The sequence below is a fragment of the Sphaerodactylus townsendi genome, linkage group LG15 (genome assembly GCF_021028975.2).
Source record: "Sphaerodactylus townsendi isolate TG3544 linkage group LG15, MPM_Stown_v2.3, whole genome shotgun sequence".
NCBI lineage: Eukaryota > Metazoa > Chordata > Lepidosauria > Squamata > Sphaerodactylidae > Sphaerodactylus > Sphaerodactylus townsendi.
In genome coordinates, this window is record NC_059439.1 from 30,638,516 (window position 1) to 30,655,418 (window position 16,903).

General features: G+C 49.2%; 1 protein-coding gene across 2 annotated transcripts; it reads right to left on the bottom strand.

Moving 5' to 3' along the window:
* Positions 1–4,920: 4,920 nt before the first annotated feature.
* On the bottom strand, positions 4,921–16,640 carry CDIPT (CDP-diacylglycerol--inositol 3-phosphatidyltransferase). Of its 2 annotated transcripts, none has more exons than XM_048517247.1 (7): positions 16,548–16,640; positions 12,948–13,082; positions 11,400–11,553; positions 9,244–9,325; positions 7,700–7,781; positions 6,505–7,290; positions 4,921–6,355 (listed from the first exon to the last, which is right to left on the bottom strand). In XM_048517247.1, exons 2-6 carry the CDS (start codon positions 13,039–13,041, stop codon positions 7,139–7,141), a joined length of 564 nt encoding a protein of 187 aa, XP_048373204.1. In that variant the 5' UTR covers positions 13,042–13,082; positions 16,548–16,640; the 3' UTR covers positions 4,921–6,355; positions 6,505–7,138. The 2 variants fall into 2 exon arrangements, with proteins under 2 accessions (XP_048373204.1, XP_048373203.1); XM_048517246.1 differs by lacking the exon at positions 16,548–16,640 and adding an exon at positions 15,947–16,376.
* Between the last annotated feature and the right edge of the window lie 263 nt (positions 16,641–16,903).

Genomic DNA, 16,903 nt, shown 5'->3' on the forward strand with positions numbered 1-16,903 from the left:
CATGCTTCCTTGGTAGTTAACGCCCTGGAGGTCAACAGGACTTAGTGCGTTGAGCGATGTAGCCCTAGAAATCAGGGCATTTGGAAGAGATGGAGTGGCCCAGGAAGGATGTGTGGGGAAGGCCTGTAATCAAGAAAGGAAACCTCGAAAGAAAGCGATCCAGAAATCCTAGAACAGGGGTCAGCAACCTTTACTACCCAAAGAGCCATTTGGACCCATTTTCCATGGCCCTGAAGATCTACCGAGCCGGAGAGGCGGCTCCACACAGAGCCACCTCCAGTTTGGCCCCTCCACTCACCTTTCCTGGAGGGACATGCCCATGAAACCTTTCAACCTCCAGGCTACGCAGAGCCGCAGTATAAGGCTGAAAGAGCCGCATGCGGCTCCAGAGCCACAGGTTGCAGACCCCTGTCCTAGAATCATAGAGTTGGAAGAGACCCCCAAGGGCCATCAAGTCCAACCCCCTGCAACGCAGGAACACAAATGTGTGCGCGCAAGCACTGCTAGCACACATGTGAGCCTTCAGTAACTCTGAGCAAAAAGATCAGATAAGTGGATGAGTGTGAGCTTGTTTGTTTTCTATCGTGTGCGTGGTTGAATATACCTGCCTATGGCTCGACCGAATGGGAAAGTGGTGGACAGAGGAAAATATCTACACCAATGCATGCATACACCCATATGTGCATGCACACAAGAATACCATGTGGGGGTTACAGAATGGAAAAGGCGCACGATTGGCAGGGATGTCGGTCATCATCACCATTTTGGAAGCTCGCGTTCAAAAAAACCCCTGCGGTCTAGCTGGCGGAGGACGAAGGAAGAGAAGCAGGAGGGAGTCTTGCTGCCTACCAAATACCCTCTGGCGTGACAACGAGACAGATGGAGAGAGGCGCACGAGTCGGTCAAAGCCCTTGCGAAGGAGGACAGCGAGAAGGCCGAACGTTCAGGAGGAGAGACAGGAGTGGACGCTTTCTGAATGGAAAGCAGCAACGGGGGGGGGGGGGGGGGGAAACGCCTCGGTAAGCAGATCCGGAGAACGCAGCAGCAGGGCACCGTTTCAAAAGGGCTTTGCTGACGGCAGGAACAAACCGAATGCTAAGTCACTGAGGGAGAAACGCTCGAGTGGACAGACACACCTTACCAAACCACAGAAAAGATGTCATGGACAACTGTGTACGCTACTGGATGGGGGAAAAAAAGATTTTGGGGGAGAGGGCACCAGCAAAGAACTGTGTGTGTGTCAGACACGAATTTACACCCGGCACAATGTGACTGTAATTTATTTATTTTTCCCTCAGACTGTTACATAATGGGATTTGGGGGGGAGACTAAGGGAGGGGGGGCGATCTGCTGTCTTCCCTCTTTAAAATCTGTGCTCGGTGGGAAGGGCACAGGGCTTTATTTAAGGAGGGGGGGCCCGTGAGACCCGCTCCCCTTCTAATCCCATCTGCACGAAATTATTAACCTCTGACCTTCCTTCGCCCATCCTTTAAATTAAAAAAAAATGGCCTTTTCTTTGATGGGTGCATGGTGTAGAAGAAAAGGCTCTTTTTTTTTTTTTTGCATCCCGAGGATACTTAACCTTCGGGTGGAAAAGGGTGGAAGGGCGGGACTGTTGTATTTTGATGTTGAGATGCAAGTATTCTATCTGCATGTTTTTTATATACTTATATTTGGGGTGGGGGGGGAAGGTGGCAGGGTACAAGGGGAAGGGAAAAGGACAAGGATCAGGAAACTGGGATAGGAATCGGAACGCAAGGCCCACTTGGGTTCAGGGGACCGAAAACTGAGAAATTGGCTGAAGCCACGTGCGAAGGGCTTGCCTGGTGGCGGAAATGAGGCTCCTGGAAGGTAGAAATGGGGGTCAAGCAGAAGAAAAGGGGGTGAAGGAGCATCAATGCAAGGAAAGGCAAGAGGCAAGATGATTTTGGGCGGAGGCAGAGAGACTGCAAACCTCACAGGAACGGTGGCATTCGGTTTAGACAACTCTTAAGGACAGAATCAGGGGTTTGTAGGCAAGACTAGTTAATTGCAGCTTCTTGGCCTCCTGAAGGGGGTCGTCCGTACCTCTCCAGGCTAAAGAATCAGGAGTTTGTGGGCAAGACTAGTCATTGCAGTTTCCTAGCCTCATCCATACCTCTCCTGGCTAAAGCCTCCCAGTTGCTAACCCAAAGGCAAACAAGGAATGTAACCTGTGGGGTTTACCAAAGAGTCCACTTGGAGGCAGGATCTGGCCGTTTGTCCCCTACTCAAAACAACCCTCTGGGAAAACGAGTGGCTAAGCCAAGATTTAAGATGAAATTAGGGCTCAGGATGTATTGGGAGAGCTCGCTATTGCCTCAGAGTTACCTTAGGTTAGCTCCTCCACCCCCAAATGCTTTAAAATTATCCATTGCCTCTAGCTTTATCCTCCCAACCTGGCTCTAAACAACCAGCAGATTGAGGAGGGAAGGGCTGCTAGGGACACTGAAAGGGTTAAAAACAGATTCGGAGGGGAGCGCTAGGAGTACACGGGAGCGACCAGTGGATTGGTTTAGAGGGCGGGGAACAATTTTACATTTACACATATCAACTATTGAATGAAAAACCACATAACCTATATCTTTGACATGATGCTTGATAGATGTTTTCATATTCAGGGGAGGGGAGGGACAAAGTTTTGGACTTTAGGGGGAGCAAAATGAGATTTATAGTGTGTGTGGGGGGGAACCCAACAAGGGGAGATTTTATTTTCTATTTTCTTCCCCCCTCCACCTGCTGAGATGCCATTTATTTAGATTCACGCTTTATGAAGCACTGAGCACAAACCTGAAGGCAAACGGCCGTGCAGGGCAATCTGGGAGCAGCGGCGTCCCTCTGCCAGACTATCGGACTGGAAACGCAACTCGCACCCCGTTCTTGCCCGTGAGATATAGAAGTAGGAATCGTCTTGACATGGACGTCCATTTTTGCAAACATTCCCTCTCCACAGCAAAGCACAATTCATAATTTCCGACCTGGTGCTCATCCCTTTCCTCAACGCTCACCAAAAATGGATCGGTGTTTTGGACACGATATTTGCTGTTATCGATTACAGTTCATTTCTTGCTTCTCCCCCCCCCCCCCTTCTCTGTGTGTGTGCGTTCCACATCGATTGTGCCTGCTGATATCATTTGAAACTGGAAAGGATGGCGGAGGGGGCTCTCTCTCTCAGCACGGGGCCCAGCCAATCCTTTCATGCTATTTACAATTTTGTTATTTTCGGAGGGTTCGTCAAATATTGCGAGTCCCGAGACCAGTTTGTATAAAGAAATGGTGGGTGGGAGTAGGAGAAGGGACATGACCGAATTATAAACTGCTACAGATTTTTTGTATTGATGCATGAATTGAGTAAATAAACTCAGATGCATGAAAAGTCAGCGTCTGTCTGTTTCTCCAGGAAAGGCTTACCATATGGGTGCTGTGTGGTTTCCGGGCTGTATGGCCGTGTTCTAGCAGCATTCTCTCCTGACGTTTCGCCTGCATCTGTGGCTGGCATCTTCTGTCACTGCAAACCTAGCCATCACTGGTAAAACCTCTGAAGATGCCAGCCACAGATGCAGGCGAAACGTCAGGAGAGAATGCTGCTAGAACACGGCCATACAGCCCGGAAACCACACAGCACGCAAGTGATTCCGGCCGTGAAAGCCTTCGACGAGGCTTACCATAGTTCATCCTTGCTGTTTTCCTTTTCTTAACCCCCCCCCCCCCAAAACTTACTTAATTTAAAACACTGATTAACCACCTTCCTTCCTTCCAGAGCTCAGGTGGGTTCATAATATAAATGGAATACACACATATATAAAAATACATAAACCAAAAATTTAAAGTAACATTTTAGGGCAGTTTAATGCAGTCCTAAATAAAGCTTTTTTCAACTGCCTCCTACAGACCAAAAGTGAGGGGGACAGGTGCACCTTCCTGGGCGGACTGTTCTACAGTCATGGGCCTGCCACTGAAAAGGCCCTGCGTGTGTATCCACCAAATTAGCTTCTTTGAGCAGCAGGACAGTTAAGAGGGCCTCTCCGTGTGATCGTAATTCCCAGGCGGGACATCTGGGAAACAACAGTCCTTTATAAGCTTGAAAACCAAATGCAAGCAATTGTACTGCCTTCCTTGGTGCCCCTTCTGGCTTTGGAAGCTCATAGGTTTTACATAGCTGCTGTTTTTTAACTTTGCAGGAGCTGTAATTGGTTAGACCTCACCTGGAATATGGTGCAAAGTTCTGGGCACCGAAATTCAAGAAGGATATTGACAAGCTGGAACGGGTCCAGAGGAGGGCTACCAAAATGGTCAAAGGTCTGGAATCCAGGCCCTGTGAGGAGAGACTGAGGGAGCTGGGGATGTTTAGTTTGGTGAAGAGAAAGTTAAGAGGTGACATGGTAGCCATGTTTAGATATCGGAAAGGATGTCATGCTGGTGAGGGAGCAAGCTTGTTTTCTGCTGCTCCAGAGAGCAGGAGTAATGGGTTCAAGGTGAAGGAAAAGAGATTCCATTTAAACATCAGGAAAAATTTCCTGACAATAAGGGCTGTTTGACAGTGGAATGCACTACCTCGGAGTGTGATGAAGTCTCCTTCTTTGGGGGGCTTTAAAGAGAGGCTGGATGGCCATCTGTCAGGAGTGCTTTGATTTTGTGTTCCTGCATTGCAGGGGGTGGGACTTGATGACCCTTGGGGGTCTCTTCCAACTCTATGATTCTAAGGAAACTGCAGGGTAACCTGCCCTGGGGAAGCCCAGCTGTGCAGCAATGTGGAAACCACCAATGTCTTCTCTCACAAACTCTAGTTTGAAGTTAAATCATGAGTTTGGAACTGTTTTCAACTCACAACCCACGTTCTGCCAATTCTCCCAAATCTTTGCATCACAGCCTTTGAAAGACAACCAAATAATGATACACAAATAAGCACACAATGTTTTTTTTAATTTTTAGCAATAAAAGAGAGAAGACTCTTATCGCAGCAAGTCTTCTTCAAATATAAAAACACATACAAATTACATTCAATTGGGGGTTGTGAGGGTGTGGCAGTGGTATTGTGAAGGTAACACTGACCCCCCCCTTCCTGAAGGAGACAGCGTGGGACATTCAAAGGAAGCAAGGAAGAATAAATAACCCAGCTATATGGGTTTGCTCCCAACCCACTCAATAAGGTGAGGTGAATATGTGGCAATATAGTTTATTTGGCTCTCTCTCTCTATATATAGATGATTCCTTCAGTACAGCTGCCAAGTCTCAAACACCTGTAAACCTGCCTCTTCCAATATGGTTGCCAAATTCTACTCCCGCTCTCCATTCTTCTTTCCAACTATTTGACAAATACTACTATGGCCAATATAGAACTGACATCTGCAGGGTGAAGAGGGAATTCAAAAGCCGTGGGTCGATTCAAGATGGCTGCCATGTCACTGTAAACCTAGCCATCACTGGTAAAACCAAGTTCAGACAGGGAAATAGGCCTGGAAAGCAATATGGCAACTTAGACTACTGCCTAAAAGATAGGGAAAGAGTAAAGGAGTGGCTCCCATCTCTAGGAGCTACTGTGGACCCAGTAGGGGCACCAGGTCTCTTGCTATAGCCCCCTGCCCAGTGCAGCAGCAAGAGAAGTTGTGGGGGCAAAACTGTCAAAGAATAGGATGTGACATCACGTGTGACATGTGACATCACTACTAGTCATACAACCAGAAGTGACACTGCAGGGTCAGTTAACACGACACCCCTAAAAGTTCCAAGGGGGTGTCTATCTTCACTTGACAACCCAACTCAGAGTCTTACAGAAAACAAACAGAAAGGTGAATCGCATCTGGTCCCAAGACGTTTCCCGGCAGGCAAAGCTTCACTTGAATAAAAGGGGAAATAACAATAAATAAGATGGCTGCCAACAGTAGTCAACATTTACCTCACGGCACAGACACAGCGCACTCCTTAGAAAATGTAAACGTGTGATTATGAGGGGCAGGGGAGGAAATCAACCACAGCCAACCTGAAATTGTGCAAGAACTTACGGGAAGGGCTGTGAATCCACTAACAATAAAACTTAGCACTGCGACTTCAACTCCCTCAGAGAATCCCTCAACATAGCCAAGGGTGGCAGACAAGGTAACACAATGGACACTCTGGAAGCAAAGCATTGTGGGACAAAAATGTGGATTGGGAACAGAATCCCAAGTAGCTGCTCCCACTTGGCCCCTGTTTGTCAAGCACTGTTGCGGAAGCGTTTAAGCGTTGTGGAAAGTATTGTGAGAGAGCCCCCACGTCCTAAAAAATGGATGCCCAGTGGTTAAACAGAACCACCAGATATAAGCACAGGATAGCATGCCATAGGACAGTGGTGGCGAACCTTGGGCACTCCAGATGTCATGGACTACAATTCCCATCAGCCCCTGCTAGAATGACCAATTGGCCATGCTGGCAGGGGCTGATGGGAATGGTAGTCCATAACATCTGGAGTGCCCAAGGTTCGCCACCACGGCCATAGGATAATGGAACATTCTGAGCTACAAGCTACAAGGCCAGATCATAAAGATGTAGGAGATCCAATTTCATGCTCTCATTAGGATACTCAAAAGTAAATGGTCTACTCCTTGCCGAGGGCCCAGGTACTTTAGGGGAAGTTCTTGGGAAGACATGCCCTTCCTACTTATACTTTCACGTATTTCTGGAAAACAGACACCTAGGCTCGGAATGAACAGGGCTGCTCTCACAAGGGAAACCTGTTCCACCAATGGTGACCCGTCGGTGGCCTGCAAAGAACAAAACCCACAAGGCCCAGGATAGCCATCGATTTAGGGGCTCACGAAACGGTGGACCGAATCCCTCCCCAGAAGCCCACAGCTTCCCACAGGCTGATTATCTAGAGAGGATAAAGCGTTGTGGAAAGGAAAGAAGTAGCCAGAAAGGACGGGATCTGCCCCATCACACTCACACAACCATAAAGCATTATTGTGAGGAGGGAGGGGCATGAAGGTTTTTCTTTAGGGCCGTGGCGTTGCGTCAGGAGTGGCTGATCTGAGTCAAACCCCATCTTGTCGTGGGGGGAGGGGGGGGGAACCGGCCGCAGGTCCCAGTGGAAGCCCGAGGAAGAGACGTGACGTTCTTCCCCTGCGCCATCGCCTTCAAAGGATTACTTCCTCTTGGAGCGTTCGGCGGTGTCCAGAGCCGCCATATTGCACGAGGCACAGATCAAGTGGACGAGGCTGATCAGGCTCTTGGTGATAGCGACAGGGGTGGAAACCCAAAGGACCAGCCGATAGAGACCCACGGATCCTGGCAGGACTGGAAGGTGCAAAGAAAACAAAGAAGAAGAGTTCGGATTTATACTCCCTGCCCCTTCCTCTCCTGTAAGGAGACTCAAAGGGGCTTACAATCTCCTTCCCCCTCCCCTCACAACAAACACCCTGTGAGGTGAGTGGGTCTGAGAGAGCGCCGAAGAACTGTGACTAGCCCAAGGTCACCCAGCTTGGCGTGTGTTGGAGTGCACAAGCTAATCTGGTTCACCAGATAAGCCTCCGCAGCTCAAGTGGCAGAGCGGGGAATCAAACCCGGTTCTCCAGATTAGACTGCACCTGCTCTTAGCCACGACACCACGTTGGCTGAAGAGAGGCAGATGAGTCCTACCCTCACAGCCTGCCCTGCAGTCCCAGCCCATTTCCCCCCTGCGCTGCCTCTGGCTCCGAATACTCACTCTCAGGTCCTTCCCCAAAGCACAGCAAATACAGCATACAGTAAAAAAGCTCGTTGCCAGCACACATCGTGAAGAGGACGGCCTGAAGGGAGGAAGGAAAATAAGCAAAGCAGGCCAAGAAAGAGCAGCAAAAATGAAGCAACGGGGGTTGATATCCTGATTACGCGCTTGCAACCCACGCGCAAGGAGAGCCCTTACCATTGCGCGTTTTAAGGTTATGCCCTCTGCCCTATTAAAGGGTAGGTTCAGCAATTTAGATAAATCCGCAAGGTTATGCAGTTGTAAACTTTATGTGGTTGAAACCCTGACTCGCCGACTCTTGCCCTGCACCGGATTTGATAACATCACATCTAAATATACCAACTTACATTTTTTTTTCTTCCAATCTGGGCTGCCTGATCTGATTAGGTTATCTCTGCTGTTAAACAACTCGGACCCCGGTCTTTGTGAAGAGATCGCCAATTTCACTGCGGAGATAGTTGAGAGTTCCCAGTAGAACATATTTGTTGTGCTCCCCGTGGCGCCTTTTATCTATCATGTATCCATGCAATTGTTCCTGATTTATGTAACTTTTTCTGACTATGCCAATAAAGGCTTATGTATGTATTACGCGCTTGCACACCCACAAGAAAGGGTGCCAATGGTGTGGTCTGTGGCACTCCCCGCCATTCTCTCCCCTGCCCAAGGCTGGAAGGCGGGGCTGTGCTTTCTGAGCCAGTCTCATTGGAAGCCAAAAAAGCAGCGACTCAAGGCAGGCATTCTCCTCAGCCGCCCGTTCTCTACGGTTGCCCTCTAATATTGGGGTATTCCTTATTGCTGTATGTCATCAAACCATTTCCAGTCCTTTTGAATTTCTACTTTTTGCTACTCTCGGTTTACTCAACAATACGGTGTTGCTTTACTCATTACTGCCAGCTCCCTCGGCTCTGCACTCCCTCTCACGTTTTAGGGATCCCACAATTTTATAAAGGTTCGTCTTGTAGTTACGATCGTGTGGAGCACAGGTGTCAAACTTGTGGCCCTCCCGGTGTTATGGACTACAGTTCCCATAATCCCCTGCCAGTATCATGCTGGCAGGGGATGATGGGCACTGTAGTCCATAACATCTGGAGGGCCGCGAGTTTGACACCTGTGGTGTGGAGGAATAAAATCACCCCTTTCTTTGTATTGCTCTTTTTGATTACATCAGCAAAACTATGGCTGATTCCGCATGGGCCAAAAAAAGGAGTGTGAAAATGGTGTAAAAGGGTTTAAAACGGTGTAAAAGGGTTCATACTGTTTTCACACCATTTTCACACTGCTGTTTTTGGCCCATGCAGAATCAGCCTATGGTAAGTATTCCTCTTTTTTTAAGCATAAGTAATCTTTGCTGTAACTTTTTTACCCATACAGAAGAGAAAAAGGGGACGACATTCCCAGTGGCACTGGAGTTGTTCGTTTTGCTTCTCAGCTGCAACAGTAATGGCAAAAGGGCGGGTGGGGTGAAAACAGAGATGTGGGACGAGGGAGAGGAAGTTGGAAACATTCACACAGCCCCTACTCACCCGGGAGCTGTAATATAACCGGAGGACAGGGTTCCCTGATAAATCAATGCTCTTGTGGCTCTCGCCACCTTTCACCACCGTGCTGAAAAAAAAACAGAGGCAGGAGTTAAAGCCAGAACTTCCGATAATCCGAACAGCCCCGATAATCTAAAACCAATTAACACTGAAACCGAACATCCACACAAATGGCAGACGATTGGGCACCCAAGGACCCCAGCCTACAATTTTTTTCATCCCCCATCCCAACATCATTCCTCCTCAATTTATCAGGGGTGGGGGTTGAAGGGGGGAGTGCGCGAGTTGGAAATGCAGAAGCTAGAGTGAAAACACGATGACAAAATAAAGTGCAGTGAGTAAAAATGAATTCAGGAGGCCAGTAAGATGGAACAACGGACTAGTGGAGTGTGTCAACCGAACGTCTGGTGGAACATCTCTGTCTTCCAGGCCCTATGAAACTAATTAAGATGCTGCAGGGACCTGGTGTCAGCCGACAGAGCATCCCACCAGGCTGGTGCCAGGGCCAAAATAACTCTTGGCCCTTCCTGACAGTTACCTGCCAAACCGTTTCCACTTCCACAAGCTGGATCTCTCTCCTTTCTGTGACCTTCCCCACTATATTTCCCCATCAGTTTACTCCTCAACAAGCCCTTTGCATAACTCCCCCATCAGGCTTGTGTAAGTGTCATGATGGGGCTGTCGGGGGGGGGGGGGGATTTGCTTTCGCTTAAGGAGATGCAGTGTTATCACTTCTGGCTGGGGCCTTGGAGTTCTGTGGCTGGGAAGAGACTCCAGGCCGGACAGTGCGAACTGTCTGCTTCTCATGTGAGGGCGGGGATCTCACACTCACATTATCAAGAGTTTGGTGCGCTTTTCGCCAGAACTCTCTTTCTAAGTTCCCGAACATGTCTTCAATAAAAGCCTTGAACCAATCAAGTGAATTATTGTCTGAACGGGGAATCTGAACCGTATGCTTTTATTTTTTAATTCAAAGAATTGTATTAAGAAAAACAGAAACTGAGCAACATTTTTAAAAAATGACCAACTAGGTTTTTCAACGGCTTGTTTTCTAGATAAAAAAATAATCATCTTCCTTGGCTTTTAAATGGCACTTTAAAGGAGTATATAAGAGGCACATGTACCATGCTGGAATCCTCAGAAGATAGGGCAGTATTACCCTCCCCTGTTGCAGATTCTTCATTGAGCAAGGGGTTGTATTAGATCAATGGTTCTCAGCCTTCCTAATGCCACGACCCTCATACAGATCCTCATGTTGTGGTGACCCCCAACCCTAACTTTCATCCATTTTACAGATGGAGAACACTGATGCAGAGAGTCTTAGGCGACCCCTGTGAAAGGGTCATTCGACCCCCAAAGGGGTCCCAACCCACAGGTTGAGAACCGCTGTATTAGATGGCCTGTTTGGCCCTTCCCAACTCTATGATTCCAAGCCATTCACCTAAGGCCCCTGTGACAGATGTGAGATTTATTTATTTATTGGATTTTTTACCCTGCCCATCCCCGGAGGGCTCAGGGCGGCAATACAACATCACATAACAACAATAAATAGCTTAAAATACTTAAAAACAGTTTAAAAACCATTTATTCAATATAAACAACTTGAAGCCGACAAGATGGCGACTTAAAACTCTACTTAGATCGGGAGGCCAGTAAAATAGATGTCAGCCCAGCTGTCCTCTAGCTGTCCCCGGTGGAATAGCTCCGTATTACAGGCCCTGTGATTCACAGTTCTGTTCCTGCGTTCTTATTTTTAATAGTGTTAAAAAATGCAGTTCCTCATCCTGCCTTCTAAAACAGTGGAGTCCAAGAAGTGAGGGGTGGCATGCAAGGGAGGGGAGGGAGGGGAAGGAGCCGGCATCTGGACATGGCCCACCCACCCTAGCGGAGGGAGGGGAGGGGTGGCAGGGAAGGGAAGGGGAGGGAGGGAGGGGGTGAGGGATAGCATGGAAGGGAGGGGAGGGAGGGCCATGTGGTTTTTCTTCATATCGGAATGAATTCACAATTGCCAGCAAATTGCCCAAAGGCCTGGAGCTCCCAGGACTACCCTACCAAGAGATGGCTTGTCAAATCAACAACAGGGCGCTCTTCGGAATCATGATCTCCCCCACATTCTTCCCTCCCTGACCCTTAATTGTTACCTGTGGAGGTGGAGCCAATGGGAGGCCACATCGAGGCTCATGCTGAGTTGAAACCAGAGGGCAGATTCAGGGTACAGCATGGCCAGGTTCACCAACAGACACATGGTGGCACAGCGGTCAGTCAACATGTCCAGCATGGCGCCAAAGCGGGTGCCTGAGAGGAACATCGTATGTTAGGGAAGGAAAGGCGCTGGGTAGGGCAGAGATTGAGCGGACTCCCTGCAGGCTTTTAAACACACCTCCCAAAGCACAAGATCTAGAAACTACAAAGAAGTAGAGGAGTTTGGATTTATACCCCACCTTTCTCTCCAGTGAGGAGTCCCAAGGTGGCTTACAAGCTCCTTTCCCTTCCTAGGAGCAGCAGTGGCGTAGGAGGTTAAGAGCTCATGTATCTAATCTGGAGGAACGGGGTTTGATTCCCAGCTCGGCCGCCTGAGCTGTGGAGGCTTATCTGGGGAATTCAGACTAGCCTGTACACTCCCACACACGCCAGCTGGGTGACCTTGGGCTAGTCACAGCTTCGAGGAGCTCTCTCAGCCCCACCTACCTCACAGGGTGTTTGTTGTGAGGGGGAAAGGGAAAGGAGATTGTAAGTCCCTTTGAGTCTCCTATAGGAGAGAAAAGGGGGATATAAATCCAAACTCTTCTTCTTCTTCTCCCCACAACAGACACCTTGTGAGGCAGGTGGGGCTGAGAGAGTTCCTAAGAACTGTGACTAGCCTAAGGGCACCCAGCAGGAATGTAGGAGTGCGGAAATGCATCTCGTTCACCAGATAAGCCTCTGCCACTCAGGTGAAGGAGTGGGGAATCAAACCCGGTTCTCCAGATTAGAATCCACTTGCTCTTCGCCACTACACCACGCTGGCATTAGAAAGAGAAAGCCTAGAAATGGTGCTGTAGGCAGCCCAAGCTGTACTGAATACCCCTGCCCAGTATTAATGCCTGCACAGGTTTTTTTTTAATCAAATGCATGTCAGACTGATATGAATTAAGTGTGCAAAATTATTCAGGTGCATCTTGCTATATGAAGGCACAGAGGCAAACTTCCTATGTGCTCAAACAATTCTGCAGGGGTTAACAGCCCAGAATTGTCATTAGCAACTGACAGGCTGAATGGGGAAGGTGGTGACAGAGGAATAATTTCCTTGCCTAGAACCACCCAAGCGAGTTCACGGCAGAATTCACAGCCTTGGATCGCGTGGCTCGCTTTTGTCCACCCACACACCCTGTTGGCTCTTAAAATAAATGCAAGAAAAATTAGGCTGCTGGATGATGCCAAACTCATTTTGATCCATATCCCCGGAAGAAGCTGCCCTCTGCCCAGAGACGTAGCTGGGCAGGAGTGCGCCCGGGACGCACTCCATGTTTTCCGCCCACCCCCCATGGGCAGAAACGGGTCAGGCTGGTGAGGGTGGGCAGGGCAAGGGAGGCAGGGGTGATTTTTGTGTCCCCAGGCCCATGCCCGATGCAACGTGAACCCCCTCCCCGCCCCTTGTAGCTCTGCCACTGCTTCTGCCACATAACAGGCTGGCGCACAGTCTAGCCTACCTTGATTAAGGACCCGGGCTGCGTGGCCATCAAAGGCGTCAAGGAAACCACTAAGCAGGTAGAAGAAAGACGCCGTCAAGTGGGACGTTGGCATAAAATAGAAAGCGATGAACGCAAAGATAATCCGGGCGTAACCTGCAAAAGAGAACATAAGAACATAAGAATGAGCCTGCTGGATCAGACCAGAGTCCATCTAGTCCAGCACTCTGTGACTCGCAGTGGCCCACCAGATGCCTTTGGGAGCTCACCTGCAGAATGTGAAAGCAGTGGCCTTCTACTGCTGCTGCTGCTCCTGAGCACCTGGTCTGCTAAGGCATTTGCAATTTCAGATCAAGGAGGATCAAGATTGGTAGCCACAGATCGACTTCTCCTCCATAAATCTGTCCAAGCCCCTTTTAAAGCTATCCAGGTTAGTGGCCATCACCACCTCCTGTGGCAGCATATTCCAAACACCAATCACACGTTGCGTGAAGAAGTGTTTCCTTTTATCAGTCCTAATTCTTCCCCCCAGCATTTTCAATGAATGCCCCCTGGTTCTAGTATTGTGAGAAAGAGAGAAAAATTTGTCTCTGTCAACATTTTCTGTCCCATGCATAATTTTATAGACTTCAATCATATCCCCCCTCAGACGTCTCCTCTCCAAACTAAAGAGTCCCAAACGCTGCAGCCTCTCCTCATAGGGAAGGTGCTCCAGTCCCTGAATCATCCTCGTTGCCCTCCTCTACAAGTGGATTTTGGGAGGAGGGAGACACTGTTCTTGAAACCTTCACCCCAAATTCCAGCCCAATTCTACGCTTCTCCCAAAGCCCCACCTTCTTGCTTTTCAGCCACAAAACATATAGAATTCAGAGGAGGTTGCACTCCAGTAGCACCTTAGAGGCCAACAAGATTTTCAGGACAGAAGTTTTCGAGACACAAGGCTCCCTTTGCTAGATGCTTGGTCAGGTCAGAGGAGCAATGCTGACACGATGAAAATCCCGCTGGTCTCTTAGGTGCAGTTTTTCTACTGCAGACAAACACTAGACCAGAAAATTCAAACTTCAGCCTGTAATACTACCTTCAGCATTCAGAGTTGGAGAAAAGAGCAAATGGGCTCCCCAACCAGGGTGCCCCCCAGGTAGACAGGTCATAGAATCATACAATTATAGAATCATAGAGTTGGAACAGGCCAAACAGGCCTTCTAGTCCAACCCCCTACTCAATTTTATTTTATTAAATTTATATCCCACCCTCCAGTGGTGGGATCCAAAAATTTTAGTAACAGGTTCCCATGGTGGTGGGATTCAAACTGTGGCGTAGCGCCAATGAAGCTGGGCAGGGCACGATGGGGGCGTGGCCAGGCATTCCGGGGCGGGGCTGTGGCAAGGACGCAGCCGCTGCGCCGGTCCTTGGGCGGGAAACGAATGCACGCAGGTGCAGGCTGCCACGCACGCCGGCGCACCTCCTGCTAGACTGCTTCAAGTTCTGCGCGCTACTGCTGAGAGGAGGGGCGTAACTAAGGCAAAAATCACGTGGCAAAATCACCAATTAGTACCCCCCTCTCGGCACACACAAATAATTAGTAACCTACTCTCGGGAACCTGTGAGAACCTGCTGGATCCCACCTCTGCTGCCCTCTTCCCAACCAAGGTCGAGCTCAGGTCAGCTCACGGGGATTTAAAACATCAATAATCCAATAAAACCATATAAGTGGTTTCCATCCAATAAAACCAAATCCAGTAAAACCAAATAAAATCATACAACCCAGCTAAAACCTCAACATTAAATCTAATTGATGGTGATTAAAACAGCATCATCTTATACAATATCCCATGAGGAGCAGCGTAGGGTGCTGGGTATGTTTAGTCTGGAGAGGAGACGATTCAGGGGTGATACAATAGCCATGCTTAACTATTTGAAGGGATGTCAAGTTGGTGAGGGAGCAAGCTTGTTTTCTGCCGCTCCAGAGACGAGGACCAGGAGTCATGGGTCCAAGGTGCAGGAAAAGAGATTCCACCTGAACATCAGGAAGAGATTCATATTCGGCTTACAGTCTACCCATACCCCAAGGACAGAGCTAATGAGAAGTAAATCCTCCATCCAGTATGTGTGTGTCTCTTATTTTTTGTTACCCAGATGTAGAACTCTGCACTTATAGTTGTTGAATTGCCTTTCACCCACTCAGTCCCAACTCAAGCCATCATATGGAAACAAACGACAGGCATTGAAAGGAACCAGCGCATGGGATCCTCCTCCAGTGATCAGGGTCTCTAGAACTTTCTTCCCTCTCCTTTTCAGTACCCCTGTCTTTCCTTGTGGGAGATTGGCACAGCCAGTTCATCGAAGACAGGTGGGTCGTTGTGTGCCAGTCCAGAACTGAGCCTCCTTCTGCACTTGCAGAATAATGCCCTTTCAATCCACTTTGCAGCTGGATTTTACTGTGTGGAATAGCCAAATCCACTTGCCAACAATTGTGAAAGTGGATTGAACGTGCATTATTCTGCATGTGCGGAAGGCGCCTAACAGAGTCCCCTGGTCATTGCTGCCCCCTTTAGCCGCCACCTGACCCCTTCAGAAGGCAGCAGCCAGTCCTGAAATGCGTGTTTAGGTTGGAAGGCGATTCAGACGAGGGGCAAACCGATCAACCAGCGCCACAGGGCACGAAATGGGACTCCTCTGGCCCAAACCAAAGCCCCATGGAGCCCAGGATCCTGCAAGACCAGTCAGAGGACAGGACTAAGGAAGCCAACAGGAATCCAACCCCCTCCTCCTTCAAATCTTGCAACCTGAGATTCAGATCCCTCTTTCAGAAAAAAGCCACCCATTCACACCAACCCTGCAAAGAGGCAGTCCTACAAAATGCATCTTCCCTCCCCTGCCTCTTCTGCCTCTAGGCACTTGTGAAGATCTGCCCCGGTCTACTCGGGAGTAACTCCCGGCAAATGCAACTAGGCGAGGCTGGCTTTCCTTCCGCCTGACAGCCCTCGCTTAAAGACTGCGTCGTTCCTCCCATGACATACCAATGAGGTTGGGGACGAAGAGGAAGATATTCTCTTGAGGCATCTTGGCGGCTGCGCGGAGGTCCCGCGTCCCCGGAGCAAGAATGCAAGCTGGAGGGCGTGCAGTGGACCCCTTGCAAGCACAGCCTTCCCGGAAGACCGACTCTTGCCGCGTGGGCCTCGCTCTTGCAACCCAGGAGGTCGGGCTCTCCTACCCCTCAAATGCACCGCTCCCTACAACCGCCAGGGGCTCTTCTCAGGTTGCAAAAAAAAAAGGAAGTTTGGTGCTGGCCCTTTAAAAGACCTTATGAGCCGCAGCATTCGGTTAGATTGGACTGCACCAACAGAAACAGAGGGGGGACTCCTTTTTTAAAAAATTAATTCGAGGATTAAAAATAGCGTATCACCACGAAGCACCCATCATCTCCCCCCTACTCAGTCCAGATGTCCAGACATTTCTGTCGCGTCCACTCCACCCCTCTCCCCAGCCGGCCAAGCGTTTCCGGGAAATGCCTTCCCACCCCTACTTTCCGATTTGGTTTAGCCCAACCATAGAGAAGACACCGGCTCCGAACATGAGGGGCTAGTTCCCCACCCGTTTCTTATCTTGGGCCCGATGTACCGTAGAGTTCTCGGAGGACTTAGGCCAGACAAGCCCCATTGAGAGAAGTTGCTGAAGCCGAAAGGAAGGCTGCCATTTATAAGTGGGTTGTTGTTCTTTTGGACCCCGCCTCTTCTCTTATGGACCAATCGGAGGAATCCTGCTAGCCAATCAGCAACCACGGCGAGGAAATGAAATTTCACATGTGAAAGGATGACAGAACTAGAGAGGGGATTTGTTTTGCACCTTTGATCCTGTTGCGTGGAACAGTGTTGGTGGCACTGCCACTATAACGGTAGCTTGTTGGTGGCTCAGCAACAGGGCACGTGTTTGCGTGCAGTTTTCCAAGAGGGTGAAAGGTCCTTGTCCACAAATTA

Bases quoted from the DNA above. Each gene is read 5' to 3' on its own strand.
- CDIPT (XM_048517246.1), bottom strand. From the start codon at position 15,989: ATGCCTCAAGAGAATATCTTCCTCTTCGTCCCCAACCTCATTG. The intron at 9,326-11,399 runs GTAACAATTAAG...TTTTTTTTTCAG, and splicing joins CATTGGCTCCACCTCCACAG to CACGGTGGTGAAAGGTGGCG. The intron at 7,291-7,699 runs GTGAGTATTCGG...TGCACCTTCCAG, and splicing joins CTTTGGGGAAGGACCTGAGA to TCCTGCCAGGATCCGTGGGT.